Below are 27,926 nucleotides of genomic sequence, written 5' to 3'. Positions count from 1 at the left end.
GAGCTCATAGCTGCTTAGCTGGCAATGCTTCTAGTTACTGCTCTGCATAGTCATTATTTGTTTAGGCCAACTTTATTACATCTACATAATTTCCCCCAGCAAATTTGTCAGTGGATGGTTCACTTCAAAAAGGCTGTGTGGTTTTTGTGACACAGTATAAAATTAAAAGGTTTATTGTATCTGTGAGTGAAGGTTGTCAATCCCATAGTGCCCCCTAAAACTGGTTTTATGCTTGCAAAATGAGCTGAGGATTTGAGCTTTTCTTTGTGTCCATAGAACATGGGTTTTTAACCCCTTCATGACCAGTGTCAAGCAGACTTTAATGCCCAAACCCAATTTTGCAACTTTGTGTTAGTATAAGGCCCCTTTCACACAGGGCGGAATCCATCCAAGTGGATCCACCTGCTCAACAGTGGGATCTGTCCACCGATCTCTGCTGAGCAAGCGCATGACAGGTCTGTGTCCGATTCACTATGCAGAGCAGACACGGACAAAGCCTGATGTTCTCTATGGGGCGGTCGGATGGAAAAGGAGAAATGGCGAACGTATCACATGCCAGTCAGTGACAGCGGACATGTCCGCTGACATCCGCCGCCCCTTAGGGAACAATGAGTGGTCCAGACGGTTCCACCTGAAAGATGGAACCGTTCGGTCTGCTGGTGAGAAAGGGAGCGTGCCTTCAGCACAAACACAGAACACGTTTATGTGGCACCCGGGATTTCATGGATTGAGCCTTTTTGTGTTATTCAATCGTAAATGGGGTAAACCTTTTTAAACCAAGGAACCAAATACTGTAAGCAAATTGTTACTGTACTGGGACCCAGGAAAACAATTTAATACTACAGTGTCAGCAAAAACTCCACTGCAGGCACTCTTCATTTTCTATCAACTATAGTAAAGCCAAGTCATACAAGTTATAATTATTTTGCAGGATTTATATAGCACCATCGTTTGTGCATTACTTTACAATATACTGTAAAAGGAAACCGTACAGTTGCATTTCAATTCAAGGTAAGAGGGTTAGGAGGGTCTGTTATTTTTTTTTTTTTTTTTTTTGGTATTTTCTTTGACACTTTTAACTAATTACTGGGGTGTCTTTGCCTCGTAATCTTACATTTGCAAATAAACCTGGCTGAGCTAATAAATATTTAATGGTATGTTTTGTAGAACTGTCCAATCTGAACCCAAATCTGTATGGGCCTCTTCGTTACCTTTTTCCAAAATTCACTACACTTGAAATATATGGTTCGCTGTACCACATATATAACAATATCACACATATCACACTTATTGTCATCGGCAACTTTGTGCAGATTTTAAAAGGCCTTTTATTTGGCAGTGCAAATGATTTTAGTCTATTGAAATGATTACAATAGAAAGTCTTAGTATGCCGGTGCACCTAATAAATGATCATGTCTTGTTATCATAGAACATATTTCCTGGCTTGGTAAATTTTTTTAGCTCTTTCCAGTGTTGATCTAATAGGGTCAGTCCTGTATTCATCACCAGTCCACCTCTGTCGTATTTAATGTGTGGGAAAATATAAAAAATATTCAAGAATGAGTAATACAAACATTTTTCTTTCCCTGGCCCATTTTTACATGCTTTACCTAGAAAAATTGACATCCTTTTCCTATCTTTTATTTTTTAGAGTGCTGTATGAAGGAAAGGAGCGTCTTATGTCGGGCTGCGAGACAATCCAAGCAACTCCATACGGGCGCTGTGCTAATGTAAACAATAGCTCGGCTACGTCCTCAAGAATATTCATCACTTATCGGCGTGCAGCTCTTGACCGTACTCAGAACTCTCTTGCAGTCACTGACATCTGTGTGATCATCACCAACAAAGGGGAGATCCCACCTCACACTTTCTGTAAGGTGGACAAAAACCTCAACGGTGGCGTGGTAAGGAGAAACAACGGAAAAAGCACTTGAATGAACTGTTGCATGTAAAAGCTTGTTGCACTTTTAAGGTTCATTTACCATTGCTTACTTCGCGTTTTTCACTTCTTCTGCACTTTGATGGTAAAAATCAGCCCTCTTTTGACTGAAAGAATGAGCCTATTAAATACCAGCCTCTTGAGTATGGACATAGATTCTATTTAAACACATAGGTTCTGATAGGACATGTATAGCTGGGGATTGTTATACCCCTTTTACACTAGTTTACCTATGGGGTCCACCTGTCAGTTTTTCAGGCAGACCTGATCGGACCCTCCAGTCTCTTCTATGGAGTGACGGGTATCAACGGACATGTGGCAATCGGTGTAAAGCAGTTTGTTTATATCAAATCGCCCATAGAGGAGAGTGGGCTATGTCTGCACTACATTAGCAGAACAGAAAAGGACCAGCCATCTGCCTGCTAAGTGGGGATCAGTGGTATGATTCCCCGCTGAGCAGCCAGACTCCAACGGAGCCTGAAAAACAACAATAAAAATAAAAGGGCGCATTACCTCAATAAAATGTATTCCAAGATAAAAACAGCGATTTAAATATACTCACAAACAAATTAAGTAAAGGCATGTCATAGCAAGTGGGATCGACTGCCTGGAGGTCTAATCAAGTCCATTGGTCCTGCCAGAAGACCAGGAGGCATCTGAAAATTGTTGACGCGTTTCAAGAGCGAACCCTTTACATCAGAGCCAGGGTAGTGAATGACCCACTGACATATACACTGTATATATATATATATATATATAATATATATATATATATAATATATATACCCAGCTTACTTGAAGCTTCCATATGAGGGGGGGGGATTCTGTTGGTCTGTTTTGTATATTTGTTTCAAAGGGCTGCAGATTCCCGGAGGTGCCTGTAATGTGAAAATGGCATACAGTGCCTTACGAAAGTATTCGGCCCCCTTGAACTTTGCGACCTTTTGACACATTTCAGGCTTCAAACATAAAGATATAAAACTGTAATTTTTTTTGAAGAATCAACAACAAGTGGGACACAATCATGAAGTAGAACAAAATGTATTGGATATTTCAAACTTTTTTAACAAATAAAAAAAAAAACTGAAAAATTGGGCGTGCAAAATTATTCAGCCCCTTTACTTTCAGTGCAGCAAACTCTCTCCAGAAGTTCAGTGAGGATCTCTGAATGATCCAGTGTTGACCTAAATGACTAATGATGATAAATAGAATCCACCTGTGTGTAATCAAGTCTCCGTATAAATGCACCTGCACTGTGATAGCCTCAGAGGTCCGTTTAAAGCGCAGAGAGCATCATGAAGAACAAGGAACACACCAGGCAGGTCCGAGATACTGTTGTGGAGAAGTTTAAAGCCGTATTTGGATACAAAAAGATTTCCCAAGCTTTAAACATCCCAAGGTGCACTGTGTAAGCGATAATATTGAAATGGAAGGAGTATCAGACCACTGTAAATCTACGAAGACCTGGCCGTCCCTCTAAAATTTCAGCTCATACAAGGAGAAGACTGATCAGAGATGCAGCCAAGAGGCCCATGATCACTCTGGATGAACTGCAGAGATCTACAGCTGAGGTGGGAGACTCTGTCCATAAGACAACAATCAGTCGTATACTGCACAAATCTGGCCTTTATGGGGGAGTAGCAAGAAGAAAGCCATTTCTTAAAGGTTTCCATAAAAAGTGTCGTTTAAAGTTTGCCACACGCCACCTGGGAGACACACCAAACATGTGGAAGAAGGTGCTCTGGTCAGATGAAACCAAAATCGAACTTTTTGGCAACAATGCAAAATGTTATGTTTGGCGTAAAAGCAACACAGCTCATCACCCTGAACACGCTATACCCACTGTCAAACATGGTGGTGGCAGCATCATGGTTTGGGCCTGCTTTTCTTCAGCAGGGACAATGAAGATGGTTAAAATTGATGGGAAGATGGATGGAGACAAATACAGGACCATTCTGGAAGAAAACCTGATGGAGTCTGCAAAAGACCTGAGACTGGGACGGAGATTTGTCTTCCAACAAGACAATGATCCAAAACATAAAGCAAAATCTACAATGGGATGGTTCACAAATAAACATATCCAGGTGTTAGAATGGCCAAGTCAAAGTCCAGACCTGAATCCTATCGAGAATCTGTGGAAAGAACTGAAAACTGCTGTTCACAAACACTCTCCATCCAACCTCACTGAGCTCGAGCTGTTTTGCAAGGAGGAATAGGCAAAAATTTCAGTCTCTCGATGTGCAAAACTGATAGAGACCTACCCCAAGCGACTTGCAGCTGTAATCGCAGCAAAAGGTGGCGCAACAATGTATTAACTTAAGGGGGCTGAATAATTTTGCACGCCCAATTTTTCAGTTTTTTATTTGTTAAAGTTTTAAATATCCAATAAATTTCGTTCCACTTCATGATTGTGTCTAGAGGTCGACCGATATGGGTTTTTCTCTGGCCGATGACGATATTTAGAAATCGCGGCGGCCGATAGCCGATTTATGATGCCGTTTTTTTTTTTGGCCCGATATGTTAGGCCGATCCCCCCCCCATCTCATAAAATCTAACAGTTAGACCCCTTTCACACTGGGGCTTTTTTTAAGGCGCTTTTGGGCTAAACAGTAAAGTTAGCCCATATTTTGTTTTTCGTCCAAAAGTTTCCATTACCTGTTTTTGTGTATTACTCTATCTATCTATCTATCTATCTATCTATCTATCTATGTATGTATATGTGTGTGTGTATGTATGTATGTATGTATGTATGTATGTATATATGTATGTATATATATGTATATATATATATATATATATATATATATATATATATATATATATATATATATATATATATATATATATATATATATATATATATATATATTACAGAAAAACTGTTTTTCGTCCAAAAGTTTTTGTGTATTACTGTGTGTGTGTGTGTGTGTGTGTATATATGTGTGTGTATATATATATATATATATATATATATATATATATATATATATATATATATATATATATATATATATATATATATATATATATATATGTGTGTGTGTATGTATATATGTGTATATATATATAATAAAAAATGTAATACAGAAAAAAAGGTAATGAAAACCTTTGGACGAAAAAAAAAATATGGGCTAACTTTACTGTTTAGTTATTTTTATTTTTTTATTTGTTAAAGCATATTTTTTCCCAAAAAAAAGTGTTTGAAAGACCGCTGCGCAAATACCGTGTAACATTAAATATTGCAGCAATCGCTATTTTATTTCCTAGGGTCTCTGCTAAAAAAATATATATAATTTTTGGGGGTTCCAAGTGATTTTCTAGCAGAAAATACAGGATTTTTACTTGTAAGCAACAAGTGGCAAAGATTTAGCCTTTAAATGGTTAAACTGAGAACTCTCCTACACGGAGTTCAGTTCATTGATAAGTAGCAACATTGTATATCTTTTCTCAAAACTTGGCAGGCTGCCCAGGAGAGAGAAGTCTTCTACAGGAAAATTCAGGCAACTTACATTGACTTCTATTACAGAAGCTTTTTGCAAGTCGCGCTGCTGAAATTTAAATCTGCTTTTTTTACAGCACAAATCGGCCAATGCCGATTCATTAAAAAACGCCAAATATCGGCCGATATATCGGTCAACCTCTAATTGTGTCCCACTTGTTGATTCTTCAAAAACAAAATTACAGTTTTATATCTTTATGTTTGAAGCCTGAAATGTGGCAAAAGGTCGCAAAGTTCAAGGGGGCCGAAAACTTTCGCAAGGCACTGTATGTTGAACGCATGCTCAGCATCTAAACCCAGAAGTGTGGGAGGCTATGCTTCAGATATGGCATTTATGCTGGCAACTTCCTATTCCCATTACCACAGTGAGCTGTGTTTCATATAACAATTTTTACATGCTTTATGTATGTATATGTATATATATGTGTGTGTATGTATGTATGTGTGTGTGTGTGTGTGTGTGTGTGTGTGTGTATGTATGTATGTGTATATATATATATATATATATATATATATATATATATATATATATATACGCACTCACACCCTCTTTATCATATTTATGGATTTGTAGGAGATTGTATCTATTTATGGTTTGCTACTTTTCAAGTATTTTGTGTGAAAGCCGCCTGCATTTATTGTATAAGTTACACCCCACCTCCCAATAGCTAGGGGTGGCAACATTGCAGCTGGGTGTGTATATATGAATAGTGGGATTGTCAGTGGGTCATTCACTACCCTGGCCTTGATGAAAAGCGCTTGCCCTTGAAACGCGTCTGCCATTTTCAGAAGCCTCCTGGTCTTTGAGCAGTACTGATGGACTGTGGCACGCGTTTACTTTATGTTTGCGTATATTTATTGCTGTTTGTATCATGCAATACATTTTGAGGTAATACGCTAGGTTGCTGCGCCCTTTTCTTTTTTTATTGTTTTTTCAGTCTGAGGATACCCAATAGTCTTGCTGTCCTGAGCGGGCAGCAAGACTATTGGCACCAAGAAGGGATTTTGCACTGTGTATACCTCCTGGGTTAACCACTGCAAGTGCAGGAGAATGTTTAATATCCAACGGAGCCTGCCCCATGTGTAAGGTACACATTTTTTTTTTTATTGCGATTATAGGCTGAGAGAGCGTGGGGAAGAGTTAAAACATCTGTCGGGTATTTATCGTAGTTTGTGACATCGTTGGAGAGTTCTGACTTAATTTTTGTACCCTGTGAAACAAGATATAAAAGTCTACAGAATAGGCAGTATGAGAAGATATGGATGCATAAACAAAACTCTTAGATATTTACATTTATTTTTTGCTGTTTTAGTTAAGAGATTTTCCATCACTTCTCAAGCACAGTAACCTCCTGTCAATGTACACTTAGTGATGCAAACTCTCTACCAATGGAGACACAGGCATCAATAAAACCTGATGGAGGATCTAGTCCATTCTTACGTCATCTAGGGTACATAAAGAATTCAGAGTGCAAGAAAAAAAGTAAAATTACACCTTTTGTCTAGTTTAGTTGCTAAGATTGGTTGCTAAATTTTACTGCAGATTGGAACTTGATGAGGGTGATAATATAGCATCAGAGGACGGCAGTTTTTACCAGTAAAGGCAGAGAGTATGATGCATTCAGTATCATGTAGGTGTGTCTATACTAATAATCACAAGTTTTAAAGAGGTGTACCATCATATACAATCATTTGGTACTGAATAATTTTTATATCAAGTCTATTGACTCCAAATATTTTCAAATATACTTTTTATAAAGATTTTCAGAAATGGACTCCAAATATTTCCATGTATTCATTTATTGTGTGCTTCTGTGGGCCTCATACATAAAGGTATCTGACATAAAAAAAAAAACTGTGCTTCCCATAAGAGCCAATCAGTTCAAAAGAGAGTTGCAGAGAATCTGGTTGTAGTAGATCAGCCTTTCTTAACTAGGGGTTCCTTTGTAGGGCCGAAACAACTAATTGATTATGAAAATTGTTAATTAATTTCATAATCGATTAATCGGCCAGTAACATAATGGGGTTAAAAAAACTAAAATGAGCCCTTTATAGTACAAAAAAGCAAATCGCTACAGTAAATAATACTTTCACTGTCCCACAGTAAAAAAAATGAACACCTTACAGTAGCGATTATTTTCTCTTTTTGTACTTTTTTTTTTTTTTTTTTTAACCCCATTATGTTACTAAACATCTCAAGCCTGGGTTCACACCTCTGTTTTTTGGTGCTTTTTGCAGAAACACACTACACTTCAATTACATGTTTTCCTATGAGACACATTCACATCCATGATTTTTTTTTTCAGCTTCTGCGTATTTGGAAAGGGCAATGACTTTTTAACGCAAAACGGTGCGATTTTAGTTTTTTTTTGGTTCAATATACTTCAATGGAGAAGCATGTAATGTGTTTTTGTGGCAATTTGTGTTTTGTAATCTGCCCAACAACAAATTGGCCCAAATTTTTTTTTAAATGCAATTTTTTATTTTTTTAAGGCTAGTATCCGATTAATCGAAACAATAATCGGCCAACTAATCGATTATGAAAATAATCGTTAGTTGCAGCCCTAGTTCCTTGAGCAATGTGCAGTGAAATGATCCCCGACCTTCATTGACTGCAAGAGGCCAGATTTTAACTGACCACCAATACAAGTGAGAGACTAACTAAAATCATTATTACAGGACACCACAGTTTTCATTGCATTTCTTTTTTATCATAACTTTATTCATATTTCAAGATTATTATTATTATTATTATTATTACTGGTGGTGTAATAAACAAAGCATATTCATTTTTTTCTCTCTCTCTCTCTCTCATTTAAAACATTCTAAAACTGCTTATTTAAATAGATTGTGAACTGTGCATATAATCTCTGGTTTTCCTGAAAAATAAATTCTAAGGCCCCGTACACACCATAGAATCCATCTGCAGATAAATCCCAGCAAATGGGTTTCAGCGGATAGATCCTATGGTGTGTACACGCCAGCTGATCTTTTTCCGCGGATAAATCTCCCCTGGGATGGATTCCAGCAGATCGGATATTTGCTGACATGCACAACATATCCATCTGCTGGAGTCCATCCCAACGGATGGATCCGCTGGTCTGTACAGACTCACCGAATCCATCCGTCCGAAGGGATCCCCCGCATGCGTCGTAATGATTTGACGCATGCGTGGAATTCCTTATATGACAGCGTCGCGCACGTCGCCGCGTCATAATCGCGGCGACGGCGCGACACGTCATCGCCAGAGGATTTCGGCGCGGATTTCAATGCGATGGTGTGTACACACCATCGCATGAAAATCCGCCGAAATCCACGAGAGGATTTATCCGCGGAAATGGTCTGCTGGACCGTATTCGCGGATAAATTCTATCGTGTGTGTATGGGGCCTAAGGCTTGCTCCATGATGAAAAGGTTTAGAGGCTGCTTTAGATAATCAGATGGTTTCTGTTTCCCAACCCCCTCTATTCACAACTAGTATAAATGCTGAACGGTGCTTATTGGTACCTTGATCAGTTAACACTATTCAAGCCACTCAGATTGTGTTCACTTGTCTTGCTTATATACATTGATAATGCTCTGCTGCATATGACTGTTTTGAACAAATAAGTGTGCTTTTATTTTAGCACAATCCTAAATGTTTTTATCCTTTTTCCTTTTTAGTGGGGATCCAACGTATACCTGTGCTATAAGAAGTCTGTGCCTGCTTCAAACTCTATTGCTTATAAGGCTGGTTAGTATAACATACATTTTGAAATGTCTGTGAACTAGGCTTTTTTTGAGCATTTTGTTTGAATAATTTTTCTTTTTGTAAATGATGAGTAAAGCTGTATTGTATGCATGTTACATGGAACTCAGTAACTCTTTTCAGCTGCGTGCTTTAAGAAGCAAAAAAAGGAAAAGACAATACAGTATATGAGGGAACTGGGAATACAATCGATTTGTAGCTGTACAGTAAACCAAAAACTCAAAATTGCATTGTTGTAAGGCTTATGGTTGGCCATACATGCTTCGATAAGTTTTTTGTTTTCTGATCAATCTCTTCCAATGGGAATAATCAATCTGTAGTCAACAACCCCTTTAACATGCCACACTGGGGAAGTAGATTTCGATAGTTAACCTACGATCGTAAATTACGATTGCATCTTATCAATCGCATTTCTGTTTCCGACATCTCATGGTCTGATCACTAGAAATATGATTATATTCATTACATTAATATATTGAGTCTAAATTTAATCCGAGGGGACGTTGTGTCTGAATTATTGGGGTTTTGACCATTTAAGTCGTGTTGCACATCGATTAGATATTAAAATGTGCATGGACATCGAAAAGACCAGTGTAAGTATTCAAAGTGTGTCCATAGTGGCAAATCTGCAGTCATGTGCCGACTGCACTAAAGCCTGGTACGCACTATCAGTTTTTTTTTTTCCATTCAACCCAGCGGCTGAAGGAAAAAAAACTGAAGCACTCAGGAGGAGCCGCTGTACTAAGGCCCCTTTCACACTGAGGAGTTTTTAAGGCGGTTTAGCGCAAAAAATAGCACCTAAATACTGAATTGCGCCTGAAAACTCCTGCCCTGCAGTCTCAATGTGAAAGTCCGAGCGCTTTCACACTGAGGCGATGCGCTGGCAGGAGGACAAAAAAATCTCCTGCCAGCAGCATCTTTGGAGGGGTGAGAGGAGTGGTGTGTTTACCGCTCCTCCACCGCTCCACAGCCCGGTAACACCGCCGGAAATGCGGCTCTGCAGAGGCGCATTGCCGGCGGTACTAACCCTTTTTCAGCCGTTAGCAAGGGTTAATACCGCACCGCTAGTGGCCAAATACCGCTGCTAAAAATAGCGCCGCTAAAAATAGCAGCGCTATACCGCCACCACACATCGCGCCCCAGTGTGAAAGGGGCCTAACTATCCAATGTTAGTTAAGCAATGCCCTCACCAAAACACACTGCTCAGCACTCTAAACCATTGGCTAAGAGCGCTGATTGGATACTGATCGGCAGACCTTTTTCAGTCCTGCCTCTTCGACAGAAACCAGACTGGCTGCAGTACACGTTAGCCGAATGTCGGCTGGTTTCTATTGAACCGGCCGGTGCTGCCAGATATTATATGGTAATACTGACATATAATCTCACATATAGGTTGGACTTGTGTCTTTTTTCAACCTCACCTACTATGTAACTTTTCAAAACCACATTTGTTCTTTAAAATAAACCTTGTGTTGGTGTTTCTCCTTTGATTTAATTTGAACTGGAGGTACAATACCATGTACATCTTTTAGAGGAGCTTTAGCTGCATCTCTTTTCTTTTAAAATTTGTTTCTAAGGTTATAAGGCTGCAGATACTTTTGTGGACAGTTCTGTATTTCATCCTGGTATATGGTTAAAGGGTATTGAAAACCACAGACCATAGGGCTATGTTTAATCGGTGAAATTAAGCATTTAGAAATGCAGGAACTTGAAGGGAAACAACTTTGATAAGGGAGCAAAGGTGATGCAGTGCAGTCACAGGGAGAGAGGCAATAGCTGATGTGTAGCTGTGGGAGAACTGCCTGTGTCTCCTAAATTGTTTTTATTTTTTAAACAATTGCAGGCGATGTAAGAATCAAGATATTTATGGTCTCCTAATCTTTTATTTTTTTTTTGTACATTTCTCCTTCCCAGAAAATATGTATGTCATGCTTATTAGCAGACAAAGGTATTGAGCAATATTATTCAGTCTGTAGACTGTCATAACATATTGTGACTGGATTTGATACAATGTAGCTCTGTCCATTCTTCTGAAAACCGTCTAAAACAGGGATGGTCAATTTAATTTTCCCAATGGGCCACATGAAAAAGTGGCATTGTTATGCAGGGCCGAATTTAATTCTGCAATATCAATTTTTCACCTGAAAAAGTCCGTACGTAAACCTACAGAAAACAAACATCTGGCATGAAAATTAATAGATACAACTGCTCATGAAACTGGTCTTTTTCAGATGGGTGGTCTGGGGGGTGTAAAAACAGGAGGTCCCCCGACCACCCCACCCGAATTGTAAAATAACTGCTGGACACGGCTGTTTACATGCTGCAGCATTTTTAACTTGGGCTGCAGCATTTGACAAGCGACACCACCTGTCAAACTCTGCAGCTTAAGTTAAAAATGCTGCAGCGTGCGAACGGGCCCTGTCCATTTACTTTACAATTTTGCAAACTTAACAATTGAGTTTAATGGGGCTGTACCCAAAACCACGTAAAATGCATGCAATTGCAGCATGGTAGTGCAGCATTATAGGGTTAAATCAGGCAGTGATGAGGTGATATAACACCCCCTCCTCACTGCCTGTCAAATGCCCTCTGAGCAGCACTCACTGGAAGGAAAGATCCTGAGATTGGTAATGAGGGGATTTCTGCAGATCAGAAATAAAAAAAAAATGAAATAAAACTACCCCCTATTTTGTAAACGCTATAAATTTTGCGCAAACCAACCAATAGACGCTTATTGCGATTTTCTTTTTTTTTTTTACCAAAAATAGGTAGAAGAATACGGATCGGCCTAAGCTGAGGAAAAAAAATGTTTTTTTTATATATTTTTGGGGGATATTTATTATAGTAAAAAATATTGATTTTTTTTCAAAATTGACGCTCTATTTTTGTTTATAGCACAAAACATAAAAACCGCAGAGGTGATCAAATACCACCAAAATAAAGCTCTATTTGTGGGAAAAAAGAACGCCAATTTTGTTTGGGAGCCACGTCGCATGACCGCGCAATTGTCTGTTAAAGCGACGCAGTGCCGAATCGCAAAACCTGGCCGCGTCCATTAGCTGCATTTAGCTGGTCCAGGTCTTTAGTGGTTAACATTAATGACAGCTTGAAGTCTTTTGTGGTATTTGTGGGTGAGGCTCTTTATCTTCTTAGTTGGTAAAGCTGCCCATTCCTCTTGGCAAAAAGCCTCCAGTCCCTGTAAATTCTTGGGCTGTCTTGCATGAACTGCACGTTTTGAGATCTCGCCAGAGTAGCTCAATAATAAGTTCAGGAGACTGAGACGGTCACTCCAGAACCTTCACTTTATTTTGCTGTAGCCAATGACAGGTCGACTTGGCCTTGTGGTTTGGATCATTGTCATGTTGGAATGCCCAAGTACGTCCCATGCGCAGCTTCTTGGCTGCGCATGGGACGATGAAAGTAAATGTTCCTTCATTTTTGATAACATACTGCATTTATCTTGCCATCTATTTTGACCAAATTCCCTGTGCCTTTTGTAGCTCACACATCCCTAAAACATCAGTGATCCACCTCCATGTTTCACAGTAGGAACAAGTGTACCTTTCATCATAGGCCTTGTTGACTTCTCTCCAAATGTAGTGTTAATGGTTGTGGCCAAAAAGCTAAATTTTGGTCTCGTCACTCCAAATGACTTTGTGCCAGAAGGTTTGAGGTTTGTCTCTGTGCTGTTTGGCGTATTGTAAGCGCGATACTTTGGCATTGGCGTAGTAATGGCTTTCTTCTGGCGACTCGACCATGCAGCCCATCTTTCTTCAAGTGCCTCCTTATTGTGCATCTTGAAACAGCCACACCACATGTTTGCAGAGAGTCCTGTATTTCACCTCAAATTTGTGGTGTATGTGTTTTTTTTTTTTTTTCATCTTGAACAATTTTCCTGGCAGTTTGTGGCTGAAATCTTAGTTGGTCTACCTGACCGTGGTTTGGTTTCAACAGAACCCCTCGTTTGAACACTGCTGATTGGCATTATCAATTCCTTTGGATATCTTTTTTTTATATCCCTCTACTGTTTTATACAGTTCAACTACCTTTTCCCACAGATCCTTTGACAATTATTTTGCTTTTCCCCTGACTCCAAATCCAGAAACGTCAGCACAGCACTGGATGAAAGATACAAGGGTCTTTCAGGAGTCCAGAAACTCACTGACCTTTTATGCAGACACACTTATTAAAGGCAAACAGATCACAGGTGAGGATGGTTACCTTTTAATAGCCATTCAAACCCCTTTGTGTCAACTTGTGTGTATGTTATCAGGCCAAAATCACCAGGGTCTGTAAACTTTTGATCAGGGTCATTTGGGTAGTTTCTGTTGTGATTATGATTTAAAAAGAGTATACACAGTTGATAATAAATGGCTTCAGCCAAACAATCACAAGTGAAAAATGTTTTTGTGATATCATTCATATTCTCTGAAAAATGGTCAATAAATTCTGCCAGGGTATGTAAACTTATGAGCACAACTGTATACTGCACTGGAAGGAGCTTGCAGTGCGTGACGAGAACTCTTCACAGACACTGTTTAGCATGATGCCCTTGTATGTTGAAGATGTCTGCAGCTTATTAGAAACCAATTGCCAGATAATGTGATGAGTGCATCCTGCCCTTGGTGGTTGAATTCCTTGTTACCGCAATAGCAAGCGCTAAACAATAATTTGTTTGCGGATTTAACTCAATTTTTTTTTCATTGCTTTACAGAATAGATCTGAAATTGTACATATTGTCAAAAACCTTTTTCGAATTGCAACCCTTAAAACAGCTTGTGTCAAGATCATTATCTAATTACAAAATATTAGCTACAAGCTCATGTGCTCATTTTATGTCATTGAAAGTAAATTGCCTCTATACAGTTAGATGGTTACACCAACCAGTACGACTTGGTCACAACTCATGCTGGTTATTTGTCAGTAAAGGAGCAGGGGTAGTGAGTCAGTCAACAGCTTTAAACATACATGGGACAAAACTAGATCTAGACTCGGAAAAAAAGTTAATGGAAAAAACAAAACTACACTCGATGGACCACTTGGTCTTTTTTTCTATTTTGCTTATTTTGCTTTCTCCTCCTATGAGGCGCCATTTGCATATATGCAAATCTGATGCTTTTTGAACCACATAACATGTCAACTGGCAGCCTTCTCAATGCAAATTTATCAATGGTAGATAAAACTGCACTGTCCTAAAATAAAAACTGTGGTCCTGCAGCAGCAACTTTCCTGTCTGACACACAAAGCACAAATCAAATGGTCCAAAATAAAGTTGCGCTACATATTGAATAAAGAAAAAAGTAAAGCGGATACACTGGAAAAAGGAGTCCACAAAGTGACAAGGAATCCAATATATCCCAAGGTGCACTAACAATCACTCGAATGGTGTGCGGTTTCCAGAGAAAAAGGCTCCACCTCGTAGAATGGTCGCTTACCAGCTCCTTATGACCTCCTATTACAGAAGGTCTTTCTCACTTGTGGCTATTAAACTCAGCCAAGGCCTTTATTCATCCAGGGGAATCAAGCTGAAGAGCACCCGCCACTCAAGGAAGAAAACCGATCACATAAGGACCCCCAAAAAAAAGCTTCCATAGAATAAAATCCTTGACAGTTTTTAATAATGTAAAAAGATTGCACTTACGAAAAGGTGCAAAAAAAAATACATAAGCCACCTGGCTCGATACAACAGCCCGTCCTTCTGGGAATCGTGCAAATGCAGTGACGTCTGCACGTTGCTCCTCCCTAGGAGTCACCACGTTTGCATAGGTCCCAAAAGGACCTGCTCATACTACCCACCGCCACACACACACCTTGCTTCTCTCCCTTCACATACTACCTGCCACCATACACTTCGCACTCCTCTCCTGCCATACAACCCATCGCCATACACTCTACACTCCTCTGCTGCACGTACTACCCACCACTGTATACTCTCTGCACTGTACCACATTCTGCACTGTAATTCACCTCAGACTCTATTTAACCACACCCCATTTAAGCCACTCCCAATATGTAGTGCAATTAAAACATGCCCCATTTTCACTGCATTTGCGGTCTTTTACTGCCTAGGGCCCACTTTTGATCTTTCACTCAGGCCCACTGCTTTCATAATATGCCCACTGAGTGTATCTGTCTGGAGTTGAGCTTAAAGTGCATGTGAACTCTCGCTTTGTAAAACAAACAATTCAGTGAGCTCCATCTCTCATGGCTAGCGTGGTCAGTTTGTAATAGTAAAGCAGGGGGACTGGCAGGATTACCACGTGTTTCACACAAAGGAAGAATTACAAAGAGAACAGGACACTTTTTAATCTAAGTGCAGGGCACAACATACACATCTGGAATATGAAATGTTGGGTATTAATTTCTTTAACCAGGTTTTTACAGATTAGTTCAACTAACCCTTTATATTTTGTGCTGGCAGATATGATCTTCAGATATCCAGAAGAAGATTATGAATCATTTCCACTACCTGAGTCTGTGCCTCTTTTTTGTCTTCCAATGGGAGCAACCATTGAATGCTGGGCTCCCAAAATCAAGTACCCACTTCCGGTCTTTTCCACATTTGTCCTCACTGGCTCCAATGCAGACAAGGTAAGTGCTAAATACTGCATTATATTTTATGAAACCGTACATACAAGTACACAGGGCATCTTTATGTTAATTACAATAGGATTATTCTGCCACTTTCAGGTGATTGGATACTGTCAGTAAAGACAGGAAATCCCCGCCCAGGCATAACTTCAGTTGGTCATGCCTATGCAGCCTCTGGCCAGATTTCTTTTTTAGATGTTTTTTTCTCAAGATTTCCATTCAGGAATAGGAAACTGGCGTATCCAGATCTGATACCTATGGCTGTCTGCTTAGATGAATGATACCTTGAACCTGTGACAGACACGCGGGGACAGCCTGTAATGTTACTGTTTGGCAATGGACTCTTTTCTATGTGACCCTGTACAATGATATATTGCCTCGTGGACAGGCAGAGTACTATACATGTCTGGGGGTAGGGATAGCTGGTCCTTCTTTGCTTGTTACCCCCATGAACGGGTTCCTATGCAGCTTCCTTGGTTCTGTAGTCCTTTATCGGGTTGCTTGTTCCTTAAGCATCAGGATGCCAATATTGTGTTTCTTTGTACTTGTTCATTGTCTGCTGATAGTCTCCAGTTAGTCAAGGAAGAAAAACTGCGCTAGTCAAATGATAACATTCAGAAAGGGTACTCAATAAGTTAACAAACAGATTGAGTAAAGAGGGAGACAACAGCTAGCATGCATCGCACAAAACAATATAGACAAGGGGTTATAGCTGCGCCACTGCACCAAAAACGTTTAAAGTCCACTGAAACTAAAAGTTGTTAAACATATGTTTACAGTCCACAAGGTGCACTTTTCACTGTGCACCCAGATTGATCTAATCTTGTATGGTATGCTCCTAATCACCACTGTGACTTTCACGGATAATGCACACTCTAGGTGAAGACCCGCCACCAGGTATCAAAGGCGCTTACCAGACGGGCAAGCTCAGTTTTCAGTCGGCTATAGCCCAGCCACGGCCTTTAAAGTTGTATTGAACCCACAGGTTACAGATTCCTGGAACTGGCTTCCTTCACATCCATAAGCTCCACCAATTGGTCATGTGTAAAAAGAGGATGGACTAAGCGATCTTTGCAAGTCCGTCTCAATGAACACATTACCAATATCCTGGCTGGCTTCAAAAATCATTCTGTTTCCAAACACTATCTTTTGAAACATGATAGCGACCCGTCTAATACCCTTTTTTTGGGGATCGACAAGTTCAAACCTAACTGGAGGGGGAGTCATCTGGTGAGGGAAATCTCCAGGATGGAGACGACCTGGATACATCGATTAAAGACATATGCCCCCCATGGGTTGAATATCGAAACGGACGTTAATGCATTTATAAACAATGCTTGAGATTGTTTGGGTAATTTTTAACTGTGTAAACTTGTTGTGATATGCATCAGTAGGCGCGTATACAGCAGACGCCTTTGCAGGATATCCAGCAAGGCGAATTTAAAATACATATACCAGAATTATTTTATTTTTGTATTTAACTTTTATTTTTACCCCTAAAGTTTCCCCCGAAATTCCTGTAAAAAAAAAAGTTATATGATTTTATTACTTACAGTTTTGGTGTCTTCCCAGCATCCATCGTCCGGTCCGGCCTCGATGGTGTCCTCCCGGCTTCTCCAGCGCGCGCCTCAAGTCGAGTTCCCGCGCTCAGTTCGAACGCCTCCGCCGACATATACCGAGTGCAGTACATTTGGCAAGGCTCGGCTTCGCTCACGCTCTGTGACGTTTATGCGTGAGCACGAGCGAAGCCGAGACTAGCCGAATGTACCCGAGTGTACTGCACTCGGTATATGTCGGCGCAGGATTTCAAACTGAGTGCGGGAAGCGGCTATCGGCATATATCGCGCACCCACGATTTTCCCCTTATTTTAAGGGGAAAATGGTGCGCGATATACGCCGATAAATACGGTATATCTGCCTTTTTTAAAAGGCACATTTTATGAAGGTTTCTAAATTCATATACTAAGTTTTGGACACTTTTAAGGGTATAGGTAATCTAGAGGTTCTATTAATTAAGTATGAATTGGCTCACTTTTTAGGAATTTGAGAAGGGTAAAAAACTTCTCTCATTGATAATTTATATTCACTCTCACAGCTATATTTATATAGTAATAAACTGTCTTTTATTTAAAGGACAGGCTTGCACACATACCTATAATGCCAGTAAAGGTGATATAGTCATTTAGTATGTTTGTTTATTTTCTATGTTTCCTAGTGGTAAGGGATTGAATAATTCCCTCCTATGGGTAAAATACCTTTCACGGGCACATTCACATATAGAGGGTATTTCCGTTTGGAGAACTCTTGAGCGGGTTTTTTGGGTTTATAAAATAATAGGATTAAATTAATAGCTATTTATTTAAAGATAGTTTTACAAGCTTGACTGGTATCAATCACATGAAATATACAATGCTTACATGTCAGTCGGTGCATTGATCTCCCTTGTGGATATTATAAATCAATCCAGCAGGTGTCACTGTCTGGAGGTCTTACGAAAAAATCCATATACATGGAATAACTTCACATTGGTTTAGGATGAAATTCCAAATCTATGCAATGTTTTTTAATACTAATCTTAAATTTATGAGCCCCGTGATCAAGGATGCCTGTCCACTACAGGGAGGCTCTGTAATAGAGCTTTTTAAGCTAAGATAATGCACTATACGTTTAGTTAACTTTCCGTATGGTGTTGGCATTTTTGCCCATAGTCAAAATGGCGTCTTCGTTGCAGCTGTTTTGCATTTCATAACGATGTCTGGGTCTATAAATAAGGTGATTCACTGCTACGTCCTATCCCATTGAAAACTTCTGTCTTATGACGAAACGCATCTGGGAGGACGTGCAGTGACAGCACCACGCTGAGGAGGAAGGGCTTTGTTTGCTTGTCGGCCGGCATTTTTTATATGAACGATTTTATCTGTGTTTCTGTAAGTGCAACTTTCTTTTTTTAATAAAATGTGTTATGCAGAGTTACGCTATGTTGCATCCTCTTTTTACACATGACCAATTGGTGGAGCTTGGTAAGGTAAAAATCTATGCGCCACAGCTGGAATAACCACTTGGTGAAACCAATAAATAAATCAATAAAATTAAACTATATAAAGCAGCTCCCCAAATTCAGGTGACTGAAGCATACAGTGAGGAAAATAAGTATTTGAACACCCTGCTATTTTGCAAGTTCTCCCACTTGGAAATCATGGAGGGGTCTGAAATTGTCATCGTAGGTGCATGTCCACTGTGAGAGACATAATCCAAAAAAAAAAATCCAGAAATCACAATTTATGATTTTTTAACTATTTATTTGTATGATACAGCTGCAAATAAGTATTTGAACACCTGTCTATCAGCTAGAATTCTGACCCTCAAAGTCTGCCTTTAAAATGTCCACCTCCACTCCATTTATTATCCTAAATTAGATGCACCTGTTTGAGGTCATTAGCTGCATAAAGACACATGTCCACCCCATACAATCAGTAAGAATCCACCTACTAACATGGCCAAGACCAAAGAGCTGTCCAAAGACACTAGAGACAAAATTGTACACCTCCACAAGGCTGGAAAGGGCTACGGGGAAATTGCCAAGCAGCTTGGTGAAAAAAGGTCCACTGTTGGAGCAATCATTAGAAAATGGAAGAAGCTAAACATGACTGTCAATCTCCCTCGGACTGGGGCTCCATGCAAAATCTCACCTCGTGGGGTCTCAATGATCCTAAGAAAGGTGAGAAATCAGCCCAGGACTACACGGGAGGAGCTGGTCAATGACCTGAAAAGAGCTGGGACCACCGTTTCCAAGGTTACTGTTGGTAATACACTAAGACGTCATGGTTTGAAATCATGCATGGCACGGAAGGTTCCCCTGCTTAAACCAGCACATGTCAAGGCCCGTCTTAAGTTTGCCAATGACCATTTGGATGATCCAGAGGAGTCATGGGAGAAAGTCATGTGGTCAGATGAGACCAAAATAGAACTTTTTGGTCATAATTCCACTAACCGTGTTTGGAGGAAGAAGAATGATGAGTACCATCCCAAGAACACCATCCCTACTGTGAAGCTTGGGGGTGTTTTTCTGCACATGGGACAGGGCGACTGCACTGTATTAAGGAGAGGATGACCGGGGCCATGTATTGCAAGATTTTGGGCAACAACCTCCTTCCATCAGTTAGAGCTTTGAAGATGGGTCGAGGCTGGGTCTTCCAACATGACAATGACCCGAAGCACACAGCCAGGATAACCAAGGAGTGGCTCTGTAAGAAGCATATCAAGGTTCTGGTGTGGCCTAGCCAGTCTCCAGACCTAAACCCAATAGAGAATCTTTGGAGGGAGCTCAAACTCCGTGTTTCTCAGCGACAGCCCAGAAATCTGACTGATCTAGAGAAGATCTGTGTGGAGGAGTGGGCCAAAATCCCTCCTCCAGTGTGTGCAAACCTGGTGAAAAACGACAAGAAACGTTTGACCTCTGTAATTGCAAACAAAGGCTACTGTACCAAATATTAACATTGATTTTCTCAGGTGTTCAAATACTTATTTGCAGCTGTATCATACAAATAAATAGTTAAAAAGATCATACATTGTGATTTCTGGATTTTTTTTTTGATTATGTCTCTCACAGTGGACGCATATGCACCTACGATAACAATTTCAGACCCCTCCATTATTTCCAAGTGGGAGAACTTGCAAAATAGCAGGGTGTTCAAATACTTATTTTCATCACTGTAAATTGGAAAAAGTGAGGGAAGGGGGCGCTTGGAAAATAATACTATACATTAGCAATAGTCCATAGTGATAAATAAAAAGTCCATAAGCAATGAAAAATATATGATCCAATAATGTGCAAAATAGATTCGTGAACAAAAAGTCCTTAATAGAATAGTTTCGTGAGAAAGGTCTGTATCTTGAATAGACAGTGAAGCCTCCACCAGATATGACATTCACCCGACGTGAATAAATAAATTGGCTCCTTACCAACGATAATGGACCCTTTAACTAAAAAGAGGTCAAAATAGCCTGTTTTACACAAGGTAAAGATGGTATATGCAGACAAGGGGAATCCAATCAGCGATGTTAATCCAGGCAACAGATCTCACTTCCTGATGACGTAATCTAATACGAAACGTACGTCGAGGCGCATACTGGTCACGCTTACTTCCGGGTCCATGCTGGTGGAGGTGAAAAGCACGCCACACACAGACACGCGGAGACCCGCTCTCTCTATTCGAGACACACGCAGTAGCCTCAGTGCCGGGACTTTGGCACCGGATCAAGTAAGGAGCCATTCGGCTGTCCTTTTATTTTTATTATTTTAATAAAAACGGTATTATACTATTGCGGCATTTCTCTTTTATATTCGATGGGATGTGAGATCTGTTGCCTGGATTAACATCGCTGATTGGATTCCCCTTGTCTGCATATACCATCTTTACCTTGTGTAAAACAGGCTCTTTTGACCTCTTTTTAGTTAAAGGGTCCATTATCGTTGGTAAGGAGGCAATTTATTTATTCACGTCGGGTGAATGTCATATATCTGGTGGAGGCTTCACTGTCTATTCAAGATGCAGACCTTTCTCACGAAACTATTCTATTAAGGACTTTTTGTTCACGAATCTATTTTGCACATTATTGGATCATATATTTTTCATTGCTTATGGACTTTATATTTATCACTATGGACTATTGCTAATGTATAGTATTATTTTCCAAGCGCCCCCTTCCCTCACTTTTTCCAATTGGTGGAACTTATGGATGTGAAGGAAGCCAGTTCCAGGAATCTGTAACCTGTGGGTTCATTAAAACTTTAAAGGCCGCGGCTGGGCTATAGCTGACTGCAAACTGAGCTTGCCCGTCTGGTAAGCGGCTTTGATACCTGGTGGCGGGTCTTCACCTAGAGTGTGCATTATCTGTGAAAGTCACGGTGGTGATTAGGAGCATACCGTACAAGATTAGATCAATCTGGGTGCACAGTGAAAAGTGCACCTTGTGGCCTGTAAACATATGTTTAACAACTTTTAGTTTCAGTGGACTTTAAAAGTTTTTGGTGCAGTGGCGCAGCTTTAACCCCCTGTAGTCTTCAGTTAGTGCCACAGATGACCCAGAGCACTACACAGCTGTAGCAGAATTTGGGAGCAGGCCAGAGGCCAAGTAAGCTCTTTGGCAGTGACACCACCTGCTTATGCTTACATGACCTGTGCTTGTAGTCACAATGGAAGAAATAACATTAAAGGTCCAGTTCACTTCTAGTTCACCTTGTCTTCGATCATACTCTGATGCACAGGGTGTTTTTGGACCCAACAATGCATTAATTTAATAATTTTAAGGACCAGGTGCCCCTGAGCATTTGCAGTGGATTTTCTGGAGACAAAGGTGGATTAGTTCTCCCTAATATATTCCTTTCCTCCATTAAAGATTCTACATTGCCTGCTTCGCAGGATTTAGTTTGAGGGCATTCTGGTGATTCTGATTGTCCTGGATTGGCCTATGACAATGTGGTCTGATCATCATCCTCCCTTACAGTCGCTGGATTTAACGGCATGGCCGTTGAAGCCAGGGTCTTGAGAGATTAGTTTATCTTGTTCAGTCAACTGTACCCGGCTGAAAGCTAGGAAGGCAAACAATTTACCACAGGACTTCGAAGTCTAGTTTTATCTGGTGTAAGGCTCAGACTTTATCCTTGTAAGTATGTCATGGGCTGTATCCTGGCTATTCTCCAGTTTGGAGTTCATCCGGGTTAGGCTTTGAGTATGGTTAAAGCTCAAATTTCTGCCTTGATGGTTCTCTTTCAGTGACTCTTTGCTTTACATTCCTTGCTGTGTGCTTTTGTACCAAGGGGTCACTCCTATTGTCCTACCGGTTAGGACTCCGTGGAACCTCAATTTAGTACTTTTCTCTATTGCAGAAACCTTCTTTTAAACTCATCTGGGACATTCCGTTATTTCTTTAACACAGAAGGTTATTTTTCTGGTTGCCATTATTTCAGTTCGTAGAGTTTCAAGATTGGCTTCTTTTACCTGTAAGGAACCTTTTCTGATGCTGCACCGTGACAAGGTGGTTTTTAGCCCTCCACCATCCTTTTTATCTAAGGTGGATGTTTCGTTCCATCCTTTTCGGAACATTATGCTTACTACTTTCTGTCCGAAGTATCCGATGCCAGGGGACAAGGCTATTCATTCCTTGTATGTGGTTCATGGCACCAGTATGCAGTATGGGAAAACGCAAGCTAGAGGAAGCAGTGTAATGCTTTTTGCCAATGTTCTGCTGGGTAAAATTGGGTCCTACCATTCATATGGATGTTACTTTGATGTGTACCACCTACCCAAACATTCTTGCTGACCAAGTACACCTCTTCATAGAAACGGTATTCCCTGATGACAGTGACCTCTTTCAGCAGGAAAATGCACCCTGACGCATTGCAAAAATGGTTTAAGAATGGCTTGAGGTGTTGACTTTGCCTCCAGATTATCAAGCATCTGTGGCATGTGCTGGAAAAACAAGTCCAATTAATGGAGGCCCCACCTTGCAACTTTTGCTGCTACTGGTAGCTTAGTGACCAATACCTTAGCATACCTTCAAAGTTCTAATAGTCGATGCCTGGCTGTTTTACAGTGTATATAAAAAGTCTACACACCCCTGTTAAAATGTCAGGTTTCTGTGATGTAAAAAATGAGACAAAGATAAATAATTTCAGAACTTTTTCAAACTTTAATGTGACCTATTACCTGTACAACTCAATTGAAATACTTACATACAAAATAATATGGTTTGCACAACCTCTAACTGGGGATGTAACGGTGTTCAGATTTAAAGGAGTTGTAAAGGGAAAAAAAAATGTCACCTTGATGCAATCTATGCATTAAGGTGAAAAAACATCTGATGATGCCGGCCCCGTTTTACTTACCTGATCCCTCGAAAGTCCCGCGCTTGGTCCCTAGATCCTCTTCGCCGCTCAGCCTGGCCGCTGATTGGCTAGAGCGGATGGATTGAGAGCAGCACAGCCATTGGCTGGCGCTGCTGTCAATCGCATCCAGTGATGTGGCGCACCGAGGGGCGTGGCCGAGTGATACAGTGAACGGCTATGGCCGCTCGTATCACAGGAGAGCGCCCGCAAGGACTCATTACCATGCAAGCTCTCTCGCATGAATGTGATGAGTTCTTGCGGGGACGACCAGAGACAGCCGCCGAGGGACCCCAGAAGACGTGGATCGGGGCCACTCTGTGCAAAACGAACTGCACAGTGGAGGTAAGTATAACATATTTGTTATTTTAAAGAAAGAAAAAAAATTTCATTTAGTGAACCTCTAAGCAATCGAATTCAAACTCATGTTAAATGGGAGTAAGTACACACCTACTATCATTTAAAATGCCTTTTATTAACCGCAAATAAAGTTCAGCTGTTCTAGTAGGTCTCTCTTGACATTTTCTTAGTCACATCCTACAGCAAAAGCCATGGTCCGCAGAGAGCTTCCAAAGCATCAGAGGGATCTCATTTGTTAAAAGGTATCGGTCAAGAGAAGGGTACAAAAGAATTTCCAGGGCATAAAATATAATACCGTGGAACACAGTCATCAAGTGGAGAAAATATGGCACAACAGTGACATTACCAAGAACTGTACGTCCCCCAAAAATTTATGAAAATACAAGAATAAAACTGGTCAGGGAATCTGCCAAAAGGCCTATAGCAAAATTAACCACTTAAGGACCGCCTCCTGCACATATACGTCGGCAGAATGGCACGGCTGGGCACAAGCACCTACCAGTACGTCCTCTTTAAGTGCCCAGCCGTGGGTCGCGAAGCTCCGTGACCTGTGGACCCGATCGCCGCTGGAGTCCTGCAATCGGTCCCCGGAGCTGAAGAACGAGGAGAGCTGTGTGCAGTGGCGTCTCCAGCTTTCATATTTAGGGGGGGCACATGGGGGGACAGGGACAAAAGTAGGGGGGCCAACTATAATATGCAATTATATATATATATATCCTGGGGCCCTTTACTACGATCCCACTATGGGCCCTTTCATATGTTCTGCAGTGAGCTCCCTTCCTACTATACTGGGGCCCCCCAGGGTGGCAGAAAACAAGAGATATATGTCACCAGCACACCAAGAAAATATAAGGGTCCAAAGCAGTGGGAGAACTATCATTGTTGCAAAGGTTGTCTTGCCACCGGGCCCTGGTGTTCTGCCACTCTAGGGATCCCCAGCTGTCCTGTCCCTGCTATTTACAGCGCTGGTCTGGCATCTGTCTCCTTGGCAACGGCGGCAGTCTATTAGGACCTAGTGCTGGTGACATTATGGGTGCATGCAGGGGAAGGCTGGCACTATTGGTTATAGAGAGCTGAGCCCCCAGCTGGTCACCTAGCAGCAGTAATGCTGTATAACCTTCTCTGTTGACATGCTGATCGGCATGTGATCCAGGTGATGCTCCCAGTCAGATCTAATAAACACAGTATTTATTAGCATCAAGAGTACAATATATATATATAATCAACCGTATGATCAGCAGCCACGTGGGCTCTATGCCTGTAAAGTGTGGGCTTTGATCAATAAAATCTCTGATATTTATGACTAGGATTTGATTAAGAGCATCACCTGGATTGCATCCCGATCAGCATGTCAGAGAAGGGTCCACTCCTGCTAAGCAACCTGCAGGGAGCTCAACTGTCTACAACCAATAGAGATGGGCTCGGGTGTGTTTGAAATCCCACATGCCCAATCCCGCCAGGAAGCCGACACTCCACAGTGCTAATCAATGTATGGGCTGCCTAAGAGCTAAGACCAGCCATAGACAGTTTAAATCTCAGCTGGTTCAGCAGAAACTGGCTGAGATTTGAACCATTAATGAGCAGATTCTCTTATAATTATCACTAGTGGTTGCTGTATAGTCACTGGTGATAATCACTGTTTGTCGGGAGAATACAATTTCTGGGCAGGAGGGATATTCCCCTGTCACCACTGTCTGTTGATGGGGGAATCATGCAAGTTTCTTTCCTGCAATCTGTGGATGCAGGAAAGAAATTTGCACCGTATATTATCTGCCTAACTGAAAGTGCAAGTAAATTGTGAATGTTTTGAAAGAACAGGAGAGGGGGAGGGAGACAGATGGGGGGAGAGAGAAGGGATGGAGGTAATGTAGTTCAGTGATTACAGTGTACTGCAGTCTGCAGTGCACACACTTAAACACGGTCCAGGCTAGAATATCTGGTTGTGGGAGCGCTCGCATTATGCAGTGATGGCGAGCAGAGGGAGAGGGAGGAATCCCCCGCAGAGCTGACTGGGGACGCTCTCCCTCTCGGGGAGCAAAATACAAAAATTGCAAAAAAATAAATAAAAAAAAATATTTTTTTTTTGGGGGGGGGGGGGGCACATGGTGGGGCACAGCATGATGTTGGGGGGGTCAGGGCCCCCTCTGGCCCCCCCCTAGGGACGCCCCTGGCTGTGTGTAAACACAGCTTCCCCGTTCTTCACTGTGGTGCTGTCATTGATCGCGTGTTCCCTGATATAGGGAAACACGATCAATGATGTCACACGTCCAGCCCGGCCCCCCTACAGTTAGAAACACATATGAGGGCACACTTAACTCCTTCGGCGCCCCCTAGTGGTTAACTCCCAAACTGCAATTGTCATTTTCACCGTAAACAATGCATTTTTATAGCATTTTTTGCTGTGAAAATGATAATTGTCCCAAAAATGTGTCAAAATTGTCCGATGTGTCCGCCATAATGTCATGGTCACGAAAAAAACCGCTGATCGCCGCCATTAGTAGTAGAAAAATGTGTTTCAATAAAAATGCAATAAAACTATCCCCTATTTTGTAAACACTATACATTTTGCGGAAACCAATCGATAAATGCTTATTGCGATTTTTTTATTTTTATTTTTTACCAAAAATAGGTAGAAGAATATGTATCGGCCTAATCTGAGGAAAAAAAATGTTTTTTTATATATTTTTGGGGGATATTTCTTATAGCAAATAGGAAAAAATATTGAATTTTTTTCAAAATTGTCGCTCTATTTATGTTTATAGTGCAAAAAATAAAAACCGCAGAGGTGATCAAATACCACCAAAAGAAAGCTATTTGTGGGAAAAAAATGACGCCAATTTTGTTTGGGAGCCGAGTCGCACGACCGCGCAATTGTCAGTTAAAGCGATGCAGTGCCGAATCGCAAAAACTGGCCCGGTCCTTTACCTGCATTTTGGTCCGGGGCTTAAGTGGTTAAAGGAGCTGAAGGAATATCTGACAAGTACTGGCTGTGTGGTACATGTGCCAACAATCTCTTGTATTCTTTATATGTCTGGGCTATGGGGTAGAGTGGCAAGATGGAAGCCTTTTTCTTTTTTTTTTTTTTTCTTTTTTTACCTTTTTTTCTTTTAAAACAAATCAGTACAACACATAAATATAAAAAAAAATAATACATAACAGAACATTATTACAAAACAAGTCACAGTCCATCTTATTATTATACATCCCCTTTTACCTTGTTGTCAAAATCAAACATATATCTCCTTCTTACGTATCTCTCCCCTTTCCCAACATCCCTGAGAGAGAGAGAGAGAGAGAGAAGAAGAAAGGGAGAGAAAAAAAACAACAACCCACCCTACTTCCCTCTCCTCCGACCCTTCTCCATATTCCTGTGGTTTCTCATTAAATCCCACATATACCCAATCCAAGTTCCCGGGCTCCTTCTATACCATTCAGCCTTATCCCCCTTAACCTTCCCCCCTGTAGTCCATATAGGACTTCCAAGGAGTCCACGTTCTTAAATATTTTTCCCTTTTATATTGTGTTGTCAGGACTAACTCTTCTAATTTGCTTATTTCCCTAACTTTACATATCCACATCTCCGCTGTTGATGGAACTGGTGACTTCCACCTCTTCGTTATACAGGCCTTAGCGGCATCTAATAGATGGCATATAATCATTTCCCTATAGGGAAAGCCTTTTCTTACCAAGAAAAACATCCAAGCCTGGCTAAATTTTTACAAAAACACATCTGAAATCTCCCAAAAAGCATGTGGAAAAATGTGTTCTAGTCTTATGAAACCAAGGTTGTACTTTTTGGCCATAATTCCAAATGTTTGGTGAAAAATCAACACTGCACATCGCCAAAAGAACACCATACCCACAGTGAAGCATGGTGGTGGCAGCATCATGCTTTGGGGCTGTT

General features: G+C 40.8%; 1 protein-coding gene across 3 annotated transcripts in view; it reads left to right on the top strand.

The window, feature by feature from the left end:
• The window catches only part of DENND4C (DENN domain containing 4C), a 210,200-nt gene that overhangs the window by 49,781 nt on the left and 132,493 nt on the right, over positions 1–27,926 (top strand). For all 3 annotated transcript variants that reach the window (XM_040359890.1, XM_040359872.1, XM_040359881.1), the window contains exons 3-5: positions 1,652–1,904; positions 9,102–9,171; positions 15,608–15,777. In XM_040359890.1, coding sequence (XP_040215824.1) covers positions 1,652–1,904; positions 9,102–9,171; positions 15,608–15,777 — 493 coding nt within the window. The remainder of the gene's footprint in view (positions 1–1,651; positions 1,905–9,101; positions 9,172–15,607; positions 15,778–27,926) is intronic.

This window comes from Rana temporaria, chromosome 1, assembly GCF_905171775.1.
Source record: "Rana temporaria chromosome 1, aRanTem1.1, whole genome shotgun sequence".
Lineage (NCBI taxonomy): Eukaryota > Metazoa > Chordata > Amphibia > Anura > Ranidae > Rana > Rana temporaria.
Note: the sequence above shows the minus strand (reverse complement) of the source record. Positions and strands in the feature narration are given on the sequence as shown.